General features: G+C 36.5%; 1 protein-coding gene across 1 annotated transcript in view; it reads right to left on the bottom strand.

Annotated features, from left to right (window-relative positions):
• CENPE (centromere protein E) overlaps positions 1-14,377 on the bottom strand; it is an 88,811-nt gene that overhangs the window by 38,955 nt on the left and 35,479 nt on the right. The window contains exons 19-26 of the mRNA XM_043972729.1: positions 11,970-12,107; positions 11,704-11,881; positions 11,018-11,172; positions 10,067-10,393; positions 9,384-9,638; positions 9,110-9,259; positions 6,079-6,279; positions 4,533-4,691 (exon numbers count right to left, since the gene is read on the bottom strand). Coding sequence (XP_043828664.1) covers positions 4,533-4,691; positions 6,079-6,279; positions 9,110-9,259; positions 9,384-9,638; positions 10,067-10,393; positions 11,018-11,172; positions 11,704-11,881; positions 11,970-12,107 — 1,563 coding nt within the window. The remainder of the gene's footprint in view (positions 1-4,532; positions 4,692-6,078; positions 6,280-9,109; positions 9,260-9,383; positions 9,639-10,066; positions 10,394-11,017; positions 11,173-11,703; positions 11,882-11,969; positions 12,108-14,377) is intronic.

Below are 14,377 nucleotides of genomic sequence, written 5' to 3'. Positions count from 1 at the left end.
AATATGTTGTTTCCCTTAATAGAATGCAAGGTTGTTAAGAGAAGGTCCTCTTTTATTTTAGTGCTCACTGACTTAATAGCTTATACCCATTGCTATCTCTTCTCTCTTTGTACGTGTATATACATATGTATAGACACAGATAGTTTATGAGTTAGGAAAATATGTTAAAGTAACAGATAAAATAAATAGATATCTAAGTACTTGGGCATTTATTAAAACACCAGAGGCAAAATCAAAGCTAACTTCCACTCTGCTTCTCTATCTCTACAGCATTTCTGTAGGCAAAGTCTGAGCTTGTCCTGTTGCTTCTTTCTTGGGGTTTTGAGGGTTGTGTTATTCCAGAATCTCAGGAACAGGGTGGGGATCTGCAAGCATTCAGTGCTCCCAAAGAGGTCTGACCCAGGGCAGAGTCTGACTGCTGCCCCTTGGCCTGAGCTCAGCAAGTTCTTGGCCTGGTTTAGGGCTGTGCAAGAATAAACTGCAGGGAAGGTACGTGGCACAGTGGGTAAAGCACCAACGCTGGATTCAGGAAGACCCAAGTTCAAGTCCAGCCTCAGATACTTGACACTTACTAGCTGTGTGGCCCTGGGCAAGTCACTTAACCCTCAGTGCCCCACCCCAAAACAAACAAACAAACAAATAAATAAGCAAGCTTCAGTTGGACTCTGCCCTTATCAGCCAGCTATGCCTGGGCCCTGGTGGTTCCCCACACCTGGAATGCTCTACCTGTTCTTCTCTGCCTTTTAGTTTTTCTGGCTTCCTTCTGACTTAAAATTCCACCTTCTCCATGAGGTCTTACTTCTCGAGTCTCCCATATATTGTGTATATGTTTAGTTGTTTACAAACTCTCCACCATTAGAATGTAAACTCTTTCAGAGCAGAAATTTTTTTTTTTTTTTGGTGTGGCAATGAGGATTAAGTGACTTGTCTAGGATCACACAGCTGGTAAGTGTCAAGTGTCTGAGGCTGGGTTTGAACTCAGGTCCTTCCGAATCTAGGGCCAGTGCTTTATCCACTGTGCCATCTAGCTGTGCCTCCCCCCACCCCAAAATATTTTTGCCTTTTGCTGCCTCCTCACTCTTTGTATCATCAGCTTAACCAGCTGTTCCCTTCCCAAATCTGTCTTATTCTACTGATGCTCCTGCCTTCAATGGGCTGCTGTTGTTGAGTTGTTTCAGTCATGTCCAACTTTTCATGACACCATTTGAGGTTTTCTTGGCAAAGATACTGGAGGGGTTTGACATTTCTTTCTTCAACTCATTTTATAGAAGAAGAAACTGAGGCAAATAGGGTAAAGTGATTTTCCCAGGGTCACCTAGCTAGTTAAGTGTCTGAGGCTGGATTTGAACTCAGATCCTCCTGATTCCTGTCCAGGAATACCAACACACACTGGAATTATGTGACTACAACTAGAAAACACTCTGTTATCTAAATAAATGTATTTATTCAGAGCCACACCAATCACGTTAGCAAAGGATTACTTTATAGAACTAGAAAAAATAAAATCATCTGGAGAAAAAAAGTCGGGGGGCAGCTAGGTGGTGCAGTGGATAAGGCACTAGCCTTGGATTCAGGAGGACCTGAGTTCAAACCCAGCCTCAGACACTTACTAGCTGTGTGACCCTGGGCAAGTCACTTAAACCCCACTGCCCTAAAAAAAAAAAAAAAAAAGTCAAGGGAAATAATGAAAAAAGTGAGGGAGGGGAGCCTAAGAGCACTAGATCTCACACTATACTACAAAGCATTTACCTGCAAAATCATATGGCACTGGCTAAGAAAGAGAGGTTGATCAGTGGAACAGATTAGTTATAAGACCCATCTATAAAAAATATTCATGGCAGCTCTTTTTGTAGTAGCAAAGATTTGGAAAATGAGGGGGGGGGGGCGGGAGATGGCCCCCAATTGGAAAATGGCTAAACAAGTTACGGTAAACAAATGCAATACTACTGTACTGTAAGAAATGAATACAGTGAGCATAGAAACTTTGTAGTTAAATGCAGAAAAACTGAAGTATTAAATCCATCCTTTTCATATCACAATACAATAAAAATTATATTCAATAAGGGGCAATGAAAATACAGATTAAAAACTATTGGAGATTGGGGCAGCTAGGTGGCGCAGTAGATAGAGCACCGGCCCTGGAGTCAGGAGTACCTGAGTTCAAATCCAGCCTCAGACACTTAACACTTACTAGCTGTGTGACCCTGGGCAAGTCACTTAACCCCAACTGCCTCACTAAAAAAACCAAAACCAAACAAACAAAAAAACTATTGGAGATTAAAAAACCAATCTTAGAGAATGAGTGAGCTAAAGAATAAATCATGGAAACCATCAATAATTTTATTAAAGAGAATGACAATAATGAGACAACATATAAAAACCTATTAGATGCAGCAAAAGCAGTAATCAGAAGAAAATTTATACTTCTAAATGCTTATATCAATAAAATAGAGAAAAAACAGACAAATGAATTGAGTATGCAATTAAAAAAAACTAGAAAAAGAACCAAAAACTCTCAATTAAACACCAAGTTCGAAATCTCAAAAATTAAAGGTGAGATGAATAAAATTGAGTATAAGAAATTCATTGAATTAATAAATAAAACTATGAGTTGGTTTTATGAAAAAACAATAAAATAGATAAACCATTGGTTTATATGATTAAAAAAGAGAAAGAAAAAAACCAAATCACCAGTAGTAAAAAAAAGTTAATATACCACTAATGAAGATGAAATCAAGACTATTATAAGGAGCTATTTTGCCCAATTATATGCCAATAAATTTAACACTTTAAATGAAATGGAAAATTTAGAAAAATACAAACTGCCTAGATTAACAGAAGAGGAAACAGAATATCTAAATAAAGCTATTTTAGGAAAAGAAATTGAACAGACTATGAGTTTCCTAAAAAAGAATCAGGACCAGATGGATTTACAAGTGAATTCTACCAGACATTTAAAGATCAACTAATTCTAATATTATTTGGAATAGTAGGTCAAGAAGGAGTCCTACCCACCGCCTTTTATGAACAAATATGCTACTGATAAGAAGAGAAAAAACAGAAAAACGATCATAGTCCAATTAAATGAATGAATATGGATGCAAAAATCCTAAATAAAATACTAGCTAAAAAATTACAACATATTACAAAGATTATATACATTGTGATCAAGTGGTATTTAGACCAAGAATACTGAGATGCTTAAACCCACTTGATTATATCAAATAATAAAACAACTTTGAAATATCATCTTACACTTATTAGATCAGCTAAAATGATAGAGGGGGAAGCAACAAATAGTGGAGACAATGTATAAAAACTGGGACACTCATTTACTGTTGGTGGAACTGTGAACTTATCCAGCTATTTTGGAAAGTCATCTGGAATTATGCTCAAAGAGTTATAAAACTGTGAATACCCTAACCCAGCAATTAGGTCTGTTTCCCAAAGGTGATTAGGGAAAAAGGAGAGGAACTTATATGTTCTAAAATATTCATAGCAGCTCTCTTTGTGGTGGCAAATAAATGGAAATTGAGGGGAAGCCCTTCAATTGGGGAATGGCAAAATGAGGAACCGTACACGGGAACAGTTCTAAGACTAAATAAAATGACATGGTTCTTCAAACTATGCCATTTTGAGTATTATAAGTATTCAAATCAACTATAATGGACCTGTGAAGGAAGTTGCTATCCATCTCCAGAAAAAGATCTGATGAACAGATGTATGGTATGGATGGGGAGGGAGTGAGAAAAAGTATACAGCAGAAAATGAAAGAAGACTTTAAAAGGAAGCACAGAAAAGCGTGTAGCTTTAAAAATGAGGTGAAGTATTTATTATATAGTTTATCAAAAAAAAAGCAAACAGTTGTGAAATAGAATTTCATGGTTTTATATTGAATCTTCTTTATGTTAAGCTGTGTACATGGAAATGTTATTTTTGTCTTTTTGAAAGTAAGTTCAAAATGAATAAAATCTTTTTTTTAAAAAGCAATGATTATAGGGACGGTTTAGAGAAATCCAGGAAGATTTGTATGAACTGATGTACAGTCAAGTGAGTAGAACCAGGAGAATTATTTATAGAATAACAATAATACTTGGGGGCAGCTAGGTGGTGCAATGGATAAAGCACTGGCCCTGGATTCAGGAGGACCTGAGTTCAAATCTAAGCACAGACACTTGACACTTACTAGTTGTGTGACCTTGGGGACGTCACTTAACCCTCATTGCCCCACAAAAACCAAAACCCAATAATACTTTAAAGACAGCCACAAAAACCTTAAGAACACAGAACAACAATGACCAATCATGGGACATAAATCAAAGGACATAATAAAATATATTGTCTACCTCCTGACAGAGAGGATTGACTGAGGAAGCAGCAGCATGGCACATTTTGGGGGGGATTTGGCCTATATGGGAATTTGTTTTGCTCGACTATATTTATTTGTTCAAAGTACCCCCCCCTCCCCCCAACCCCCGACAGGGAAGGTGGAAGGGAGAGAAGGTATTTTCATTAATTGGAAAAATATTCACCTTTTCATTGAGTTTCTCTTCAGTTTCTGCCAATATCTCCTGAGTTCTCAAAAGCTCTCCCTCTTTCTCTGCAGTTTTCTTCCTTTCTTTGATGACTGTCTCTTGTTGCTTTTTAAGTGCTGCTCCCATATTTCTTAATTCTTCTTGATTTTCAATACTCTAGAACAAAACCCGAACATGAAACCACAAAATTAACAAAGCAACGTAGTTTCAGTGTTGAGAAAACAGATCCAGAATCAATATTTCCTGTGCTTTACCTATAGAAAAAAAATAGGACAACCTATGACACAAATTTAGGACTCAAATAATTTAATAGGAAGGCTAGTCAGGGTGTTTTTTTGCTTCTCATGCTTCTTCTTTTCCTTGGCCATTCTTCTAGCCTCTCATGTCCTGACACAAGTGAGGATTCCCTCTTGTGGCTTCAGAGCCTTGCTCTTCCTTGCTTCCATTGCTGTCCTTTTTTAAGGTTCTAAAAATAGAATCTACTTCTATTTTTTAAAAAAGGGAACTTTCCATTTTTCCTGATAATGCATTCTTCAAGATCTTTTGGCTTCTTTTCCAAAGAAGGAGCTCAGTCTACACTTCAAAATTACTTAGCAAATTAGAGAAGCATCTTGTACTCTCTCAAATTCTCTTCAAAGAATTCCTGGGGGTCTACTCAATCCTTTGTCATTTTTGATAGGAGCCTGTGTGTCCTACTTCCCTGGTAAATATCTGTGGAGGCCTTCAACTCTGTAACCATCACTTCCTTCACTTTGTTTGCACCTAATTCCCTTTGCCTTGTGCCATACCACCTTCTTCAGAATTCCTCCTTCTCCACTGAACTCCTTCAGCTTAACTCCTTCCTTCTCTAATCCAAACAAGTTTCTCTTCCCTATACTCCAATCTTGCTCCTTCTTCACATTTCTTTCTAGTTCTTAAGCTCAGGTTCTTCTTCCTCGGACACTATCCTTGTTCAGGTCCTCATCACCATCTTCCTTGATTACTGGTGCTCCTCCCTCCAGTTACTCTCTTCTCTAAAACACCCACCGATAATTGTGCTAGGTTGCAGATTTGGCCATGGCACCACCCTACTAAAAATCTTCAGCTGGTGGCACAGTGGATAGAGCAATGGACCAGGAGTCAGGAAGACCTGAGTTCAAATTCAGCCTCATCCACTTCCAAGCTATGTGACCCTGGACAAGTCACTTAACCTCTGTTTGCCTGACAAAAGGATCCACTGGATCCATTGGAGAAGGAAATGGCAAACCACTCCAGTATATTTGCAAAGAAAACCCATGGACAGTATAAGCATGCTACGGCTCATGAGTCACAAAGAGTTGGACATGACTGAACAACTACTTCCCCTCCAATGTGTGAACTTTCTTTCCTATGAGTCAAAAGAAGCTCAGGCTACAATTAACCACTGTCCATAATGAACTTCTTCTCCCACTCAATCTAAAACACTCACTGCCCCAAAATACACCGTTAAAATTTCATAAGAAAAATAAACAGGAACAACATTTTATGATATCGAAATGAACAGGCTTTGCTAAATAAACATTACCATTTCGATATTTTCCTCTAGATCAGTTTTCAATTGATCCTTTTCAGCTGTAACACACTCCAATATTTGCTGGAGTTGATTTTTTTCCTGTATTAAGGAGGAAATCTGTTGTTGAAGTAATTCATTATCCTTTTCATAGTCTGTTAGAGGTACAAGATTTCTTGGAGCCTCCAAATTTTGTCCTTCATCTGGCTTGATGGCCTATGAAGACATTAAGGAATTTTTAGCAAGATAATGTGCTACTTGGTTTATAATTAATGATTAAGTTGTTTGCTTCTCTATAAGTAACATCTGGTAAGCTGTAGATAAGAAACAACAAATATGAAATGATTCACATTATTGAATATGCATGTATATGTACTTATGTACACACACATATAGTCACACACATGCATGCACACATACAAACACAGACATGTTTATGGTTTACAGAAAACATTTCTTACAATTAGGAGGTAGTACAGGTATTTATCCCTAAAACCTGAAAACTAAGTTACTGCACCAGGTCTCAGTGTCAAATTGGAAGCTTGAGCAGATTTTTACATTTTAAGTACAGTGCACTTTTTACTAAGTCATACAGTCACTATCTGTTTCAGTGCATAGGTTGGCTATTCTTCAGTCAATTATATGATTTATTTAAGGCTTCTGAACTTAGATGCTTCTAATTAAGACATTTTTTAGGTTTCTCTTACCACTAAATCAAAGCAAACAATACATTCCTTGAATCAGCCTCCAGAAAATCCCCAAACTAAAAAAGACTTCCCAAGTACACTAAAGTAGGAGCCATTAGTACCAATGAATCTAAACCTTAATGAAAAATCTAAAAACCGTTTTGTAGACTTATCTCCATATACCTTTACTGTCAGAATACAAACCAACATTATTCAAAAAAGCATTCTACTAGTTCTTCCACTGTACAAATTCTGCTAAATGTTTAGAGAAAGCGTGTAAACACTTAAATGAAATCTCCCAGTAAAAGGGGATTTAACTTAATGATTTCTTTTGTGTGTGCTTTTTATGGGAATCATCTCAGACAAGGATTGTGGATGGATGATGACTTTGACCCAGAATTAAATAGGATGAGAATGGATTGCATTCCACTGGAGGAATTGCACTGTCAATGATCATTAGTTGCCTGATGAAAACATCCATCCTTTAAATGCCATTATCATTCTGGGGATGCAAATCCTGGGACCAACATCCCTGAAAATTCAACATTGCAGGTGACCTGAACAATGGAGAGCTGCGGGCCTAAGTAGGCTGCAGCACATGGTGATGGTATGAGGTGAGAAGGAAGCAGGCCTATCCTATGATGAAAGTTAGAGATAACAGAGGTACAGCCAAACTACTGCACTGGTGTCTAAGAAACATCACAAAACTTAGTGGAGAGCCTGTAGCAGCACATTGTGGGGATTTTTATGTGATACTGTGGATGGACACGGGCAAGAAAGGACAGGATTGAAGAGGTATGGATGGTATGACATCTGTCCTGGTGAAGACAATACCCAATAACAGTATCCATTCACTATGGGACAAAATCTTTGCTTGTGTGTACAGATGTTCACAGATTTGACTAATTCTAATCTCTTGCTTACCAAATTCACATAGGTGATATATATTACATAGGCAGAATTATCCTTAAAAGAAAAGTGATATTTTTGTTAACATGCTAAAAACAATTATTTTGGAGGTAATAATATATCCTCAAAATCTCAATGAAAAAATGATATCTCCTTTGATCTGCATCCAGCTTTTTTGGGTTACATTTATTCTGGAGCAAAGCACAGCTACAAAATTCTTTATCCATAAGCAAGCCCTGGTCAAAGATAACTTAATAGAAGTCCTAATATCAGGCTAAGCCAAGAACTGACATGAGGGCTTCTGGTAAACTCAGTGTCTGGTTATATAGCCAAATGCTAATACAGTGAAACATATGATCTCTATACTGGCCAGATGTAAACTTGTGACAATAATGAGCAGACGTAATCCCTGACTTTATTTCTTTGATAGCCCACAGTATTTAAGTATTAAAGTATTGTAATCTGGCATCACTTATTTTTTACTATAAACAAAACCATCCACGAAGAATGAGCTCAGTCTATGAATGGAAACATTTAATCTATAAAAAAAAAAAAAAATCAAATCATTCCTATCCTCCAGGAGTTTATGTTCTATACTGGGGGAGACAAATGTAACTATATAAATATGAGCTGAATTTTAAAGGAAACTTTCAAGATTCCTTTCCAAAGTTCCAAACTTTCCTCCTTTTGAGAGGAAGGTGAAAAAGAGTGAGTGCATTTCAGGCATGAGGGATGACCTGTGCAAAGCCAGGACACTCTGCTGAGCTATGAGGAGCAGAAAGACGTATTTTAAAAAATTTTTATTTTTTTGTGGGGCAATGTTAAGTGACTTGCCCAGGGTCACCCAGCTAGTAAGTGTCAAGTGTCTGAGGCTGGATTTGAATTCAGGTACTCCTGAATCCAGGGCTGGTGTTCTATCCACTGCACCACCTAGCTGCCCATCTAAAGACATATTTTAAAAGTAGAATTACTGAAAATAGTGATTGCTATGAAGGCTATAGCTTTGCTTAAAATATTTAGCAATCAGATTTTCATGACATGAAAAAAATGAAACAAATGAGCAGGGACTGGGGCAGCTAGGTGGCGCAGTGGATAGAGCACCGGCTCTGGAGTCAGGAGTACCTGAGTTCAAATCTGGCCTCAGATATTTGACACTTACTAGCTGTGTGACCCTGGGCAAGTCACTTAACCCCAATTGCCTCACTAAAAAAACCCCCCCAAAACCAACAAAAAAAACCCCCAAAAACAAATGAGCAGGGACTTTAAGGGCAGGGACTGTTTTGTTTTTTAATCTCTATATTCCCAGAACCTAGCACTATGCCTGGCACAAGAATTTAATTTTTTAAAGCGATGAATAAAGCAAACACCTGTAATGAATTCTCATCTAGTGAATTCAAATGGGAGCCCTCTACCTAAAGGGACAATAAATGCACAAGAATAATGCATTTTACCTTTCCTTGCAATTCATGAAGTGTTTCATTTTGTGTTCCTTGAACATCTGAATAATTCAACTCTCTTGTGGAAATGCTCGAAGTGTTCATAATTTCCCGACATTTCAGAGATTCAGAAGCATTACTAAGTTCCTCCTGGGTACTTGTGTTCTTTATCAAAAGACGACAAAATGACAGAAAACAGATTTTATGTCTTATATACTTGCTTCCATTTGTTACTAAATGGAGGCCCCAATATTTCAGTTCTTTGTGCAATCCAAACCCTTTCTCTTACCAAGTTTGCGGAATCCTGAGAATCTTTGAGCTGGTTTTTCTCCCTCTGTAAGCTCTCTTGAGATTGTTTTAGATCATCTTTTTCACATGTAGTAGGACTTCCTCCAAGACTCTCATGAGGTTTCTCAGTAAGTAACAGCCTTTCCATCTCTACAGTCCTCAGCCCGGAATTCCCACTGCTCAGTTGCTCTTCCAACTTCTGCTGAGCCTTACAAAGTTCTTCTCTTACTTTAAGAAGTTTTTCTTGTTCAAGGGTCTTTGGTTGGACTTTTTGAGGAAGCTTTACAAAAGGAATTAAAAAGCGTGTTGGCGGTCAGAAAGAAAATGGAAAATTACATAACATGAATCCAATTTCATTAATGCTTCTATCCCTGAATCGGGAGGATCCCCCTCCACCAACAAAGACAACAATCTTTCTACAGCTGGAATAACCTTTAAGAGTTGCACTATGGCCAAAAAACATTATCCCTCTGAGATCAGTCTAAAGTCGGGCCTCTGAGTGTGGCTAGGTTATTTGGCAACATAATATCTATTACTGATAACGTAGTTGAAGCCTTTCCAGTCTGGGTGGACCTGGTAGTTTGTGCACCACCTTCACATCCTTTGAGAATCCAAGAGCATCTTATGCCCTAACAAGGAATCAAATCAGGATAACAGGAGGCAACAGAGAGAGAATTCACTCACCTCGATGCTTGGTTCGTTAACCAAATCATCCAAATCTAAAACAACTTGATGAGCTTCTTCTGATATAGTTATAATCTGATGTTTCATTTTCTCAATATCTTCAATCATAGTAAAATAATTTTTTTCCAACTCTCCATGATATTGTTTGAAATCTTGGTATTCCTGAGTGGTGGTTTTATGATTTGACTGAGCAGCTGCTAGCTCTTCTTTGGTTTTCTCAATCTCACCAAGTAGTTCTTGAAGTCTATTGTCCTTATAAGCTACTTCGGCCAGTAGTTTATCCTTTTCTGCCATTATCAAATCCAGCTCTTCAGATTTTTCAAGTTTCTACCAAAAAGAGATTAAGGAATATTAGTTAAATGGCATTGTACTTCGCAAACCCATTTCAGAAGAATTAGGTACACATAACTCACCAATGCTCACTACACAATTGGGGCGCAATGAAGATTAAAAATAGAACAAAAGGCCCCATCATCCGAATTCTGTCTCTTTGTCTTTATAGATAAGTCCAGCAACAAAACAACCTACAAGTACCTACAAACCTGGAGAACTGTTCACTAGCTTGCAAGATATACATTAGATTATAGCACTTTACATGGAATACTTCCCTTTCACCGTACTGTTTCTTCCACCTCCCTTTACTCTAATAGTGAAAGGATGAGAAGTTTAAAAAAAAAGTGTAAGATAAAACAAGCAGAGCTTTGTCCAAATGCAAAAAATTGAAAGCTGTGCAGATAACAATATTCAGGTAGGAATATAGCAAAACATTTCTTTACTTCAGCTGATAGTGTTACTTCTGCCTAGTTAAAAACCAGAGGATAAACAAAGGCCATTTTTGTAGACAAGATTCATTAATACCTGTTTATTACTATCATAAGCCATATCACAGGAGCCAAAGCACTATGTTAAATAAAACTTTAGAAAAATTATCCCTTCTTTTGAAATGTTTACCTCTTTCCTCAGAGTTTCTAGCTCGGTAGGTAAAGACTTCAATTCAGACAGTAGATCAATTTCTTTTTGCAAGGCTGCATTTTCTTCAATCTCTTTATCCAAGTCTTTTTGGAGATCTTTAACCTTTTTTTCCAATTCCACTGCAAGGAGCAAATCTAAAAAGGTGTTGATGAATTAAAAATTAAATGTAACTTTTTATGATAGAATGAGCCTTGAAAATAAAATTAAAGGATTTGTTCCCATCACCAGCAGATTAATATCAGATTTTATTTTGTCATTTTTATTTTCAGTTCCAAATTCTTTTCCTCGTTCCCCCTTCCACTGAAAAGGCAAGAAATATAATATCCACATACCAGATTTTTAAAGGAAAAGGTTGATATGGGTTATAAATAATAAGAGGCAATTCAGTTTTTCAACAATTATGAAATTAATACTTCCTAGTTCTGGTCTGACATATCTCTACAAATATACTATCTGTACTTATTCCTCATGTCAAGCCATAGTACCACATAATGCTAAGGCTTTTAGACCAAAGCACCATGGAAGCCTGAAAATGGGAGTGGAATATTTTTTTTTCCAGTTAAAAAAAAAAAAAGAAATACAGTTGTTAAAGCAAGCACATAGTTGTTTACAAAATTCCATTTTATAAAGAAAAGTATAAAATACAATGATTAGTTTAAAAGTACCTTTTGGATATTTGCCATCAATAATTGAAGTCAGCTTTGTGATTTCATTAAAAGCAGATTGTAACTCTCTCTCTAGATCAGCCTGCCTTCTTTTGGAACTGTCTTTTCTTTCTTCCAACTGACTTTGATACAGATGATTCTCCTTTTCCAGTTGCTTGCATCTACTTGACAGTTCCTCCTATTAAACAGAACATCAATGTCATAATAATATCGATGATCAATGAAACATGACACTACAATAGTTAATGAAAAAAAAAATCAGTTACCATTTTTTCTTTCAGATCCTGATTCTCACTTTTAAGAAATGCTGTTTCTTTCTTGGCATCCAGGGCTATGGTTTCAGTGTCAGAGAGAGACTGCTTTAAATGCTTTAGTTCCTCTATATATAACTTCTCACCATTTTCCTGGAAGAAGAGATGTTAACTGTGCATATGTATTGACAAAATACTAGATTACTTCTATATGGTCATTAAAAATTTTGAAGTGCTTTATGGGCATCATCTCCTTTAATAATAATAATGATAAATAACAAATAACAAACCTTTTTTTAATGCTTACTATGTGCTACGTGCTTTATAATTATTATTTCATTGGAGCCACACAACAATCCTGGAAGGTAAATGCTGTTATTGTCCCCATTTTACAGATAAGGCAACTGAGGAAGGCAGCAGTTAAGTGAATCCCTAGGGTCACATATTCTAATAAGTGTCTAAGGCAAAATTTGAACTCAGATCTTCCTGACTCCAAGCTGCTCAGTGAGCTTTCTGCTGTACTACCTAGGTGTCTCGTGCTAAACCTGTGTATAAGATAGGTATTACAGTTGTTATTATCTCACTTCATTTTTTTCATTTCATTTTAAAATTAATGAGCAATGAAACTCCCTCTGATGCCCCGCTACTTAATGCCCCCCCAAAACCCCCTCAAATTATCTAACAAATGTTCAGAGTCGAGCAAAACAAATTCCTTCTTTGTCCAAGATCCACCAGTGCTTTTCTCATTCTGTCACCTGACTGTCAGGCGATGGGAAGCATAGCTCATTGTCCTCTGGAATCCTGTCTGTCCCTTTCATTAATCAGAATGCTTACTTTTTCAAAGTTATTTGTCTTTACAGTGTTATTATTCTAGTAATTGTTTAGGTTCTACCGTCAGTTCATAACAATCCCCCCAGGTTTCTTCCAACCTATCCCTCTCCTCATTTCTTATAGCATCATATTAATATAATTTATTTATCCATTCACCAATTGATGTGTACCTCCTTTGTTTCTAGTTCTTTGCTGTTACAAAAGAGTTGCTACAAATATTTTTGCACCTATGTCTTTTTTTCTTCCTCCTTTGGTCTCTTTGGGGAATATGTCTAATAAAGGTATTGCTGGGTCAAATGGTATAAATAGTTTAATTACTTTTGGTCACAGAACTAAATTTCCACAACAGTTATACCAATTCATAGCTTGACCAACAGTACGTTTAATGTATATGCTCTGCCACAGTCCCTCGAACATGTCATCTTTGCTAATCTGATGGTGTGAAGTGGAACCTGTTTCTGTAATGTGAATTTCTTTAATGATTTGGAGCATTTGCCCCATACAGTTTTTATATCTTGAATGATTTCCTTTTATAAACTTCCTGTTCACATCCTTTGACCATTTAAAAATGATAAATGGCTCTTGTTCATATAAATTTGAATAGATTTCTTATTCTTATATATCTTGGAAATGAAACCTTTATCAGAGAAATTCAGTTAACTGTTTCTCTTTGTATTTTAGCTGCATTGGCTTTATTTGCACAAAATCTTTTTAATTATAATCAGAATTGTCCATTTTATCTTCTGTGATCCTCTCTATCCTTTATTTGGCCACATAGTCTTCTATTAATAAACCTGAAAGGAAATTTCTTCTTTGTTTATTATGTGACCTTTTATCTCTAAGTTATGCATCCATCTGGAGCTAATTATTATATACTGTGTGAGGTGTTGGTCTAAAGCTAATTTCTGTTAGACTCCTTTCCCAGAAGTTTTTGTTGAATAATGAGTCCTTACCCCTGTAGCTGGGGGTTTTGGGTTACAAACCCTATGCTGTGTTATGCTGTGTATGTTGTATACCTAATCTGTTCCACTGATTTAACTTTTCTATTTTTTAACCGGTTTCAAATAGTTTTGAAGATTATACTACTTGCAGTATATTTTGAGAAATGGTACAGCTTAAGTTCCCTTTCTTCCCACTTTTCCCCATCATTTCCCTAGTGATTCTCAACTTCTTGTTCATCTAGATGAATTTTATTATTATTTATTCTAGCTCTGTAAGGTAATCCTTTGGTATTTTGAGTAGTACAGTACTGAATAGATAATTTAGTTAGCATTATATCATTTTATTATATTGGTATGGCTTACCCATGAGCAATTAATATATGTTCAATTTGTTAGTTCAATTTTTCATAAAGTGTTCTATAGTTGTATTCATATAGCTGCTATATATGCTTTGGTTGGTAGACTGACAAATATTTATATAATCTATAGTTATGCCTGTTCTTGCTAGGTTTCCTTGGTAATATATAGACATTTTGATGAATTGTGTCTATTTTATAACTTGCAACTTTGAGAAAGGTCAAAATGTCCCATTAATCCTCTATTTAAGTCTCTAGGATTCTGAAGAGCATTAGTGATAATGGACATTCTTGG

The sequence above is a fragment of the Dromiciops gliroides genome, chromosome 6 (genome assembly GCF_019393635.1).
Source record: "Dromiciops gliroides isolate mDroGli1 chromosome 6, mDroGli1.pri, whole genome shotgun sequence".
NCBI classification, from domain to species: domain Eukaryota; kingdom Metazoa; phylum Chordata; class Mammalia; order Microbiotheria; family Microbiotheriidae; genus Dromiciops; species Dromiciops gliroides.
The sequence above is the reverse complement of the archived record's forward strand: the minus strand, read 5'-3'. Positions and strand labels throughout refer to the sequence as shown.